General features: G+C 39.2%; 1 protein-coding gene across 3 annotated transcripts in view; it reads right to left on the reverse strand.

The window, feature by feature from the left end:
* SPHKAP (SPHK1 interactor, AKAP domain containing) overlaps positions 1-12,217 on the reverse strand; it is a 74,574-nt gene that overhangs the window by 11,744 nt on the left and 50,613 nt on the right. For all 3 annotated transcript variants that reach the window (XM_074833758.1, XM_074833760.1, XM_074833757.1), the window contains exons 4-7: positions 11,566-11,625; positions 8,205-8,339; positions 4,957-5,212; positions 929-4,673 (exon numbers count right to left, since the gene is read on the reverse strand). In XM_074833758.1, coding sequence (XP_074689859.1) covers positions 929-4,673; positions 4,957-5,212; positions 8,205-8,339; positions 11,566-11,625 — 4,196 coding nt within the window. The remainder of the gene's footprint in view (positions 1-928; positions 4,674-4,956; positions 5,213-8,204; positions 8,340-11,565; positions 11,626-12,217) is intronic.

Here is a 12,217-nt window from a genome sequence, read left to right on the forward strand (position 1 = left end):
TTTCTAGCACTCTGAGATAATGGGGTGCTGCAATGTTCCAAGTGATTGGCAGTTTAGATACCATTAAGGTAATGGATACGATGAAGAAGTATAGTTAAAAATAGACAATGCCTTGAGAGTAAGCCTTGCTCTTAACCTCATAGCATCCACAGCAATCCTCTACATTTGCTCTGTATTCTCATACTGGGCTTACACTTTGCCCTAACTAATGCAAGTTGCAGATTTCCCAATAAAAGGAGTACAGCTGTAAGGATAGGGTGGTAAGCTGTGATATAAACTCCATGAAATGGAATTAAAATAGAATGAAATTTTATTCTTTTCTCTACCTAAATTGTACTGGAGGACAAACAAGGAGGTGAGGGGTGCTTTTAATTACTATTATTTCCTCCACTAAAGAATTTTTGTTACTTGTAGCTCCAGACTGTAAACACCAAGTCCAACTTCAAGTTCTCAGAAGTCTGGTCTTATTTTGAGGTACACAAATCATTAGTTATATGAACAAGTATAGCAGAGAACTACAGGTCAAATTCTGCTGTCTTCTGTTTTATACTAACACTGATCTTTATTTATTTATTTGAGATATCAGCCAGAGTTAAATGAAAGTTCAAACTTTGCCCATCTTTCCTGGCCTGACTATAGAAGACTAAATATCTGTAGGGAGAAAACTTACTTGTCTGTGCAGTACGAGATTTGAATCTCAGAACCATGGTATTGTCATATTCCATGTAATTTTGCTCCGGACACTGGCACTGTCATATATGATTGGGTGATTTAATGCCATCAGAAACCTGTAGTAAGAACTTAACCTGTTTATTGCTTTTAAAAGTGTTTCTCTTCTTCTCATCTTCTTCCTTTATCATCATAATTTTTACTGGGAAGTTAAAAGAAACACCAAAGCAATGTGCTGATTTGCTGTTTTGTCACTCACCTATTTAGTAGGGAACTGGAAACTGTGTGTTTCGCATCAAAAGCCTCTGGAGGATTTTCTTTGCTTTGATGCTCATTTCCAGATGGGCCACATGAAGTTGAGGACTCTGAGTCTTTATCTGGCTCATCTCGTTGATCAGTTTCTATCTGAATTAAAGGCACTTCCCTGTGCTGGCCTCCAGGGAGGCATCCAGGACTCTTCATATGCTCTTTTTTCTCATCCAAATTTACTCCATCCCTTTTGGGTTTTGATTGAATTTGAGTTGGGCTTTGAGGATGTTTGCTTTCCAGCACATGTTCTCGACTTGTGTAATCAAAGGAATCCTGCTGGACAACAATAAAATTTTTGCCACTTTCAACAATATTTGCAGCCAGTCTGTTTGCATATTGTTCCACATGCGGTGGGGAATCACTGTGGAACTGGTCTGTGTCTGCAGCTTCTGCCTCATCTGCTATGATTTTGTTCTTGCGCATTAGAGATTCAATAGAACTTGCCCATGTCTCATGAATCAACATATCTGTTATCTGGTCAGTCTTGCATCTTTGGTACAGGCATGAATCAGACTTGCAAAGACCTGAAGAAGCCACGGTACTGACTGGCTGTACACTTAAGGAATCTTGGTGATGGTGGGCAAATCCATCTAAAGAATTTGCCTTAACTGGGACATTAACTGTTAGCCTAGAGCCTGATGATCTGCTGTCAGGCATTGACGACTGCCTAAAGCAAAAAGGTGATCGTAGAGAGGGTGGTAGCAAACTGCCACACCAGTCCTTTGAATTCAGAGGAGAAGATATGTTATCTTTATTTTCCTTTTCTATTTCTCTTAGCATATACCTATAAAATTCTTCTGTTATGCTTTCTGTACTGGACTGTTTGGATGGGCAACTTGGTCTTACATTGAGATGACCATTTTTCTTGGCTACCTGTTGCAAAGCAGAAGTTAAGATGTTGTTTGCATTTTTTCCTGCATAGTAATCCAGTAATAAATCAAAACCTCTTCCTTCATTTTCCATCTGGTTCACCATAAATCTTGAAAATTCATCTGTAATGCTTTCACAACTAGACTGCTTTGAGACAGAACTTGTCTGGCTCACAGGCTGACCGAAGGTGTTCATTAGGCCTAGGGTATTGAAAGAGGCTTTGGAATCTGAGTCCTCCTCTGGTATGCTCTCACAGCTTGAGGCCTTGGCTCGGGTCCATCTTTCACAGTGCAGCCTGTTCCTGGTGTGGTTTGGACCTTGCCAGATGCTATCCACCATGGAAAGTTCGGTGAGGTTCATGATCTTGGCAGCCACTTCATTTGCAAAGATATTGACTGAATCTGGTGTGTCCTCAAGGTTTATAGATTCATCTACTACCCGATTCATCAATCTTTCCTTTAGCTCAGGATGCTCATCTGTTTTTCTTTTGATCTCACTAAGTCTAGGTGCCCTGTGCTTCCGAACAACTGAGCCATTAGCATGGGTTTCCTTTTTCCGTTTCATGGTTCTGCATGATAAACTCTGGGTCACCAGATGTTCATTGCCTCTCTTCCACGCACAGAACCAGGGTTGCTTTCCATTTGAATTTTCAAGACAAATGGCAGCTATTTCTGTTGCCATAGAGACAACTGTTTCTGCCAATTCTTCTGCAAAATCTGTTATACAATATTTGTCCCTTGAATGTTTCACCTGTAGCACAGGCTGAGAAGGAAGCAAGACACGATTTCCTAATAAAGACAAGCTAACCTGAACATCATTATTTAGCACAGCATCACACTTATGCTTGGCCTGGTTTTCTGCATTCATGGTGGCACTGGAAGACAGCTGTTCTTGAACGCCATGCCTGCATTCATTGTTTGCAAAGGTATTTTCTCTGTCTGAAAATGATCTGTAGTCTTTCTTCTTCTGATGATTGTTACTCTGATTTGGGGATTTGTAACAGTCTCGTGCCATTCTTTTCAGGTATCTTTTTTTGGGAGATGTTTTTGCAACAAGTGCATTATGCCCTGTAGCTCTGCTTGTTGGTTCTGAATTCAGTGTGGCACTTTCCTTGCTATTGACATCGTTCATATTACTTTTCCTAGTGTTTGTGACATTTCCAAGATCTTTGCTAGCACTAGTGCTGTAGGATGTACCAAATGGTTTAACATCAGAGTGATCAAGGGAGCTGTGTGAAGTTTCACGTGCTGTTGCCTGTGTTGACCATCCTTCTGCTCTTGTTACTTTCTCTGCCTTTGTGCCCTCAGAAAAGAGAGGAGAACACTCTTCAACTTGTCTTATGTCATTCATCTTCTTGCAAGTGAAATATATTACATTAAAAAGCAACTTGTTTGCAGTGTCCATGAAAATGTCTTGCGTATTTGAGCCATTTTCTGAACGGGGATGTAGCTGTCTCTTCTTCCTAACCTCTTCAATAGAATGCCGTAGAATAATATTGGATAAGTTTTGTGCAAGTTCATCCCTGATTACTTCATCAGTGTGTGGAATCCGTGGCCTTGCTGCCGTTTCAATAATTTTTCCATTTATGGATTCCATAAAATGCCCTACATTTTTGTATGTGTTGGGTTTTGTCAAAATTATTGACGTCTCTTTAAGAAGTGCCTCTGCAATGCTATCATTTAGCTTTTCCATGCTGCTTCCTATAGCTATGCTACAGTGGAGAGTAATGGCTGCAGAAGTCTGAGCAGCAGACAGAAGTCCACTCGAGGTTGCAGGGTACTTCTCTTCCTTTGTTTCCCCTAGACCACAGACAGCTACAGCACTTGCTACTTGAGTCATGCCACACAGCGCAGATGGAAATGAATATTCTGTTCCAGCACAGTCATCAAGTAGCTGTGAAGATGCTGCGTGTATCTCTTCATTACCAAGCATTCCACTTTTAGAGTCTGTGGCTTCTTGATCCCATTTGAATTTTTCTGCAGCCTGGGGACTGGAAATGGTTCCAATAACAGTGGCTGCACAAGCCAGAGCTACTTCCAGCGCACTCTGGCCATGTCTGTTTGAATGTTCTTCCTCAAAGTTATCCAAAACTTCAGCAGAACTTTCTGATTCAGTCCAATGGCACAGGTTGGGGAAGGCAGACCCTGGCCAATCAGATGTATTCTCAGAACTGTCTGGACTTTGTACTACGACGATCTTTGGAAGTTCATTCCACGATCGGGAATTAGATACGTCTTCTGACTTACAGGAGCTTCCTACAGAGATGCTGACTGCAGCCTCCTCACTAAAAGTGGGTTGAGACTGTGACAGTCTAATGAACGCATCTTGCAGAACAGATTCTGCTAAATTTGTAGCATACTGACCTGTAGTTGCCTGCTCATTTTGCGAGGGAGGATCAGTTTTCCCAATACCTGCACAATCCTCTCCATCTGTCTTACTGTTGTCTTTTGCTGTTGGGTCATACAGAGGCCCCACCTCCTCTTTAGCCATTTTGGTTAAAGATATGTCATCTAATACATGTGCTGAGCAGGAATTTTCAACCTCACTAGTCAAATTAGTAGTACTAAAAGATGAAGTAGCTCTTTCATCTAATTCCTTCTGCCACAGTATTTCCTGGCTTGACTTATCTTCAGGTTGTAAGTTGCTGTCTTCAGCCACAGCATTGACAGCTTCAGAGATTCTAGTAGCTGCATTATCTTTATTAATGCGGTTCCCTTCAAGAATGAATGGCAACCTGGCTTTTCTGTAGTGGAGATTTTCAAATCCCTTTCCTTTATTTTTTTTGACATCTGAAGATGCTTCTGAAACACTTAATTTTTCATGACCTATTAAAAGAAAAATAAGAAATTAGTTTTTGTGGAGTACCCTGTAACTTTAAAAAGAAAATGGCTGCACAGCTGTGTCACATTACTGGCATGTAAAAACTACTGCTCATCCATGTATCCTTATCTTTGAACAACAATTTAAAAATATGAGTGGCTATACATTTTCTAAATTACAAATAGATATATGCATGAATTAACATCAAATGCAATTTCTGTGAACATTGCCATGGCTGTTTTGCAGTATGAACAAGAGCAGAATTATGCTTAGTCCGGTTGCTTTTACCAGTTTTGTATTCATCAGCCTCGTTGTCATCCTCGAGGTGCTCAGATGCTGTGAGGAAATCTTCTTCTATTGAGGACACTGAGCAGTTTGTGTCATCCTCAGGTTTTAAGACATGAGCTTCTATCTGCAGCTGTCTCTCCTGAACGAGCTCAAGCCCAATCAGAAATTTGTTTATTTCAAAAATGATGCAGCTTGCGCTGTTTTTCCTGTCCCCTCTCGCACACTGAACCAAACAGACATCTGCCAGCCAAGGACACTAGAGGGGAAAAGAATCTCAAATAGTTATTCAATTAAAAAATAAAACTTATTTTAAGCTTCCCTCTCTATAAATATCTCAGGAATGTTCTGTTGCAAAGATGCAATACAATTTGTCATTTAGATGTTTGTAACACAGTGTACAGTTACATGTATGCCCAATAAGACTGCTTGGACTGAGAGCTTTTGTTATACAAGTCTTTTAGCAGAGAACCCAGCTGCATAACAGGGGCATTTTTATTTTATTGAAATTATCAAGTTGTTCATTTTCAATCAAATTCTTGTTTTAATGGCAGAGCCTTACTTGCTTTTAGCCATGTCAGAGTTAGCCATCTGACATAGTGTTATTAATGGCCTCACACCACCCAGTATTACCTGTCTCTTGAGGGAATTGTTTGTGGGCATGAATTCCTTTTCGACATAACTTCTGTTGCAACGCTTGTTTGAAGACAGCCTGTAAATACTGGCTGGTGAGATTAAGAGCAGGTCACCTTTAGATATTCCTACAGACTGTTTTAAAATAGTGTTTTATTTTGTTTCTTTGCTCTTCTTCCTTCATTCCTTATTTGCCCAAAGCTCCATTATCTCAGACCAGTATAACCTTCCACTGGAAATGGGGCTCCATTGTGCACTGTGCTGAGCTTTTATATAAAGTTGTCTTACCCAGAGAAGCTGTACAATTAAGTTGAAAGTTGGACAGAAACTGAGAGAAAGGAACTCTTGTTATCCTCATTTTATTGATATTAAAACTGTTGGATATTTATACAACCACAGAGCTAAGTTGTTATCTCTGCATGGAACTATGTTTGTGGTATGGATGTGCTCTGAAGCAAAGCAAAGCCAAGCTTTTGCAGCTTGTGATCTTGTGCTTTAACTCCAGGCCCCCAGGAAAGAGTCCCCTTGAGTGGAACCAACTCTGGATTGAGGTGGTAGATTTTAAGCTGTGCAAAAGATGTCCTGGACCCCCTGTGCGTTTGCACAGTATCTAGCATAATGTAACCCCATCCTAGATCTTTTGAGTGTGAATGCAAAGCAAAAATCTAGTAATAAAGGGAGTGGGATGAGTATTATGTTAGAATAGCATGTTTTATTAGTCTGCTCTTACTTTCCACCTAAAAAATGTGTCCGAACAGAAAACCAGATAACTTAGTGTGTTAAAAGTAAACCAGAAGAGATTTTTTTTGAACTAGCTGCTAAGAAATTGTTGCTGCATCAGACTTGAGCAGACACTGTATTGTAAAAAATGTTACACAGCCTTAGATCAAGCAGTCCCCTGCTGTTTCTTCAGTCCGTGGTTTGCAGGGTTGTACTTGTGAAAAGGGCTGAGGGGGGAGCAGAATAAAAATCCTTGTATGAAAACTATGTGAGTCTCCTCACAGATTAAATTCTCTAGAAAGCCAAACAAATGTAAGGATGAACATAATATGTGCTTATCTGGCCAATAAATCTCACCCAGGCTCAATGCAAAGCTTTTACTCATCTTACAAGACAGAAATTCAGGTTACTTCTCATTTGTTTCTTGCCTGCACTCTCTCCGAGAAGGCTGGCAGTCTTAATGGCCACAGTCTTTCGGAGATGGGGATGACTTGGGTGCTTGAGTCATCTTTTTCAGGCCTCAAAACACCCTTGTATGTATTGCAGCGGCTTCCCCGCCTCCAGGGAAGTGGGGTTTGGAGCTCCACTGCTCCCACCACAGGCTTGTGATCTTATTTTTTTTAAATCTTTCTAAATTCAGCCACTAGTCACAAGCGGCAAGAAAGCTCAATAACCAGGCAATTTCCCTCTTTAAAGATGAACTTATTGGTATAACATAAAATTCAGTGATCTCTGCAATATAGCTGTTACAGGGCCTGCTTCATGAAGACTTTTATACACAAGTTAATTTCAGTGAAAAAAAGTTCTCTGCTATTTTTTTTTTTTCTGCAACAGATAAAACTGGAGATACCTGTTCACTTTTGAGTTTGCTGAGACAGCTTTGTACTCCAGGGTAACTGTGCAGTTTTAATGAAGTTGTTCCTAATTCATGCTTGTCCAAATGAGATCAGAATCAGGCCAAAAAATAATTAAGTATTTTTCATTCTTGAGGCAAACATGAACAGGCATAAAGAATGATAAAAATGGGAAGCAAGAAAAAGCTTTTTATTACAATGAGTTATGCTTCTGGAAGTTGTGTATTAAAATGTCTTTAAGCAAATGTTATTATTTGCTTCCTTGCTCTGTGTGGTGCCAGTAAGAGGAATTCTTGGCCTCCTGATCAGAGATAGGGAACATTTCATTGGCAATAATGGGAGTGAAGGAGTTAGTATGAGACCTTTGCCTTTAGGTCCTTTAAATGTTAAGTTTTAATTAATGCATTAATTACTTTCTAAGTTGACAGAAGCTAAATGAGGTATCAGCTCTGGTATGGTTAATGTAGCTTGGTATTTTCCATTGTCACATTCAGGCTTACAGTAACCTCTGGGATCTTCAAGTCCTATCGTCAGCTCTTTTCCTGAGGTGCGTGCGTGGGAGAAGATGGATGGGGAATGAAAGTGGGAAGTAGCAAGACTTCACTTGAAAGGGAGTCTGTAGGAGCGGTGCCCCGATCTAGCTATGTGCACAGGAAAAGTGTTACATCTTCCCTTTCCCCCCTTTGTGTTGCCCTTCTGACTCCTGCTGCTCTTGAAATCTGGGTTTATGAATCATCTCTGCCACCAATGCCTGCGTTCCCTGAAGGATCAACTGCTAATAGGGCTTAAAGTGTTATCAGCTGCAGTCCAGACATCCATAGGATCTAGAGGGAATAGCAGGATCTCTCTTCTATCTTTGTGTCACCCCCCCACCACACTCACTTAACAGACTTTTGTCAGACAGATTTATTTCTTACATTTGCAAATTCCCACCCGTCTCTTAAACTGGTGCAAGGTCTTTGCTTTCAGCTTCCTTTTTTTCCATTTTCCAAATTCTATCTTTCAGAGGTGTGATGTGATCTTAAAGATGAGTTTGATTCTTACCTGGGGAACTTCATAATCAGCCTGAAGGTTTCCTGATGCTAATCCACTCAGTAGGACTATTTCATTTTCCTTTGGTGGCTGTACATTCATCGAACTGATGAGTTTGGGGAGATTTGGAGAGACGCTGATCAACCTCTGTAGTATGAAAGATAGATTTGCTCTCAGGTAACAAAGTCTGAGTTGCACAGTTATATTCATAAATATCAAAATGAAATATGACTTTTAGGCATCCCTTTGGAAAGCTTACTTGAACCTACTACTTTGAGTCAATTAAAAATAGAACTGGCAGCATTAAAATGCACATTCTTTCTTTTGAGCCACCAGGAAAGACAACGGTAACAGCACAAACTTCTGCACAACTGTCCAGCAGGAGAATCTGTTATCCCTTACATTGTCATGTGCTAAAGAAGCTTGATTGTATTTGTGCACCTAAATGCTTTGCCTTCCTCTTACGAGTTCCTAAGAGACTGAGAACACTGTGTTTGTTATTGTCTAAACCAGCAAAGATTCAGTAAGTGTGATAATGAGAACAGGCAAATCCAGTTTTCCTCCAGGCACATGACAAACAAGAAACCAAAGCGAAAGTTAGCTGGAAATTGCTGATGAAATTGATGCGATACTAAACCTGAAATAATGGAAGTATTTAATACACAGATGAAACATGAATTTCTTTGCTGTTCCACTGGACACCTTCATGACCTTTCCTTTGTAATGACACAATCATTTTCTATGGGTTACGTATTTGCTAGAGCCAAAAGTAGTAATAGTCACAACATCAGTGATGCTACGTAACATAGGAGATTTGTAATGTGATACTGCTGGGAGTCCCCAGGGTGTGCAGGAGACATCAGTGCTCATTCATGTACAAAGGCCAGACCAAAAGGACAATCCCTACTCCAAGAGTGCTTTTCTGCCAAGGATCTCAGTGTGCTTGCATTATGAATAGGGAATCAAGGATGACCCCTTATAGAGGGAGTAAATACCACCTCTATTTTATGCACTAACATGGACCATCAAATGGCAAAGCCATTAAGGGAACGCAGCTCTCGGGCACCCAGTCATATGCTATAGTTAGTATGCAATTCAATGATACTTCACTTTTTCCTTTTAATCTTCAAAATAATAAGCTTGCAGTACTGTTATTTTTCCTCAGAGTGAATTAGATATAATAAAACTTTCTGGCTTAGCAAATTTAATTCAATTTTGGGGAACAATTCACTTTTCAGTAGACTGATCTTCAGATGAGGCTAAGTATTTATATTTGACATAACTAAATTGAGTGCTTCAATTCAGTTTGACATTTCAGTGTAGTACAAAAAGTTCTCATTCTTTTCTTTTTTCAAATTATAACCTTTCTGTTATCACACACATTTCTCTATGTATCTCTATTTTTCTACTGCCTAAATTGCCACATTTATTAGATTTCTTAGGTAGGAAATCATGGCATTTTGTATATCTTTTACTTCAGTTCCTTACCTTTTGTTCAGAATAGAAAAGGAAAAGTCTCGAAAAATTATTATTTTACACCAAAAAAACCCAATGTAACCCATTCCAAGGTTCAATGGGTAAGGCAAAATCCTAATAGTATCTATTAGTAAATAGCTACATATTTCATATGATCAACAGCTATGCTAACATCTTTAAAATTCTTCTATGAAATTCTTTCACCACACCAGCATCCTGTATAAAAATCCACCCCACTCAAAGCTAATTTACACAAACTGCATATTGTACACAAAAATCTTGATGAGTTTCCTCTTAGAGAAGAATGCACAGTACCTGTGCTAGCAGTGAATTTTTATTACTTACACTGAAAACTAAAAGAAAAGTATCATCTTCCAGTCATGGCTAATAAGCGTGTTGACTCTGCACCAGAAAATACCTTTCTAAAATGTGGCCAGATGTTGTGATCTCTCCGCTACCAGTCCCCGTCCCGTGCCAGATGGGTAGTGCTAGCTGTGAACATGTTGGGGTGCAGCACTTCGGGGAGCTGGCTGGGCTCTGCTGTGAAGGAAGAGCTTCAGGCTGCGTGAAGTGCAGGGGTGGTGAATGCACCACTGCTGTAGGGCTGATAGGTAAAAATCAGGTAGCTGCTTTCAAAGGTGATCTGTGCTTGTGAGGGAGCAATCTGATCTCCAGGCATTGTAAAGGGTAGCTGCATAAAGCTAATTTAAGTTGGCTTTTACAGATATCTAGCTTTAAAATTGAGAGAGAAACTTTTGGTATTTCCTTATGACTTGCTATAGCTTTTATTCCTTAATAAACATTGTAAACAACAATAAAACCATTGCTTATTAGAAAACTACCAGTGCTTTTGTGGATTCAGTAAAGTTAAAACTCTCAAGCTGTTCTGCACAGTTAACCTGTTGATTCAAAAGAAAAATAATTTCACTGCAAGAAGCTGTATTTATTTTTGACATCTGAATTTTCACAGATCCAGAAAACAGATGCAGAAAACAGCATAGGAGAACATTTCCTGCTAATGCATGACTTGCAGGAGTCAACTGGGTCCCAGCTGGTTGTCCTCCCATGAGCTAAAAGTGGTTTCAGCAAATTACCTGTAATGCTTTACTGAGGAACTCCCTGGACGTTGTCAGGAGATCCTACCTTTGTTCACTTACTATGCATTGTTGCCCTATTGCTGTGTTGATCATAGGCACCAAGCCAGGATGATGAACTGATAAAGGAAGATATAGACTCAAAACTGACACCAGGCCATATCTTTAAAATGTGACTTCCTCAGATTTGAGGGTTTTTTGGTGTGGTATGTATTTTAAATAGCATATCATGATGTAGTTTGTTTTAGTGTTTGTAAAATAACCAAGCTCCTTTTTTTCAGTTAAACAGGTAAAACATACCTTTAGTTCTGTTTTATCTAGACTTCTCCTCAAGATCACATAGTCAAACTGTCTGGAGTTTGACTAAGTAAGACTTGTCAGCTGAACAAGACATAAATGAGTAGAAGATTCTCAAAGTCTTTTTGGCAGTAGGAAAGAGAGACTTCAGAAATTATTTTCATATAGTATTATGTCAAATTAAAAAATTGGATGTATGACATATCCATGTTCACTTCTCTGATAAAACGAAGGCTGAGCAAGAAGTCCACTCACATGATAACTGCTGTGAATTCACAGGCTGCCAACAATCCATTAGATCTTTCTGGGATAGCAGTAAGAAAAGCTATAAAATATGGCCTGTTGTTGAGATAATTTCAGATTCCTGATGCATTGCTCTCTGTAAGGTTTAAAAATCTAGGGCTGACTTTGATTCGTCCATAGAATTTTGATCTGGATTTGTACTGGACAGTCCTGGTGTACCTGACTAGATGCACTGTGCATGTTATTAAGTCCTAAACTGTTACCTGTTTCACTTGCTCATCACTGCAATCATCTCTGTTTGCATCTAAATTCACGAAACAAACCTGTAATAAGAGAGAAAAAGAAACAGTAGAGTATAAAGTCATATTAATGGCAGCAATCCTTTAAAAGTCAATATATGTTCCTTTTCTAGCCTTGTAGCTGAAAATATGAAGCCTTTCCTAGTACAAGAAAGGTTGAAAGGTTAGCAAAGAGAATAGCAGAGTAGATATTAAGAAAGGAGAAAAAGAACAAAACTGAGTCATGACTATCTGCTCTGAAAATTAGGTTGTCTGATGAATGGACAAATGTTGCCAATAAACTGTAATACAGAGGATATTAGAAAAGATAGAGGAAATGTTAAAAATGCATTTGACTGTATATCAGATAAACTCTTCATGTCTTGCTTTTCCAATGATTTCTTCTTTTCAGGCACTTGTTGCTAAATGTTTCATAAGTGCAAGTATTGATATATGCACAAATTGTGAGCTGCTTTTATAGTTTTCTCCACATTACATAAATACTGTAGTACTTTCTTCTAACTTTCCAAACTTCCTAAGTAGAAGTTTAAGACTTTATGGAAATAATTTTTTTTAACCTTGGTTCATGAGCCAATATGCAAGTAGAAGTTTTCAGCAGTGCTAACCAGGCACTACA

The sequence above is a fragment of the Strix aluco genome, chromosome 9 (genome assembly GCF_031877795.1).
Source record: "Strix aluco isolate bStrAlu1 chromosome 9, bStrAlu1.hap1, whole genome shotgun sequence".
NCBI lineage: Eukaryota > Metazoa > Chordata > Aves > Strigiformes > Strigidae > Strix > Strix aluco.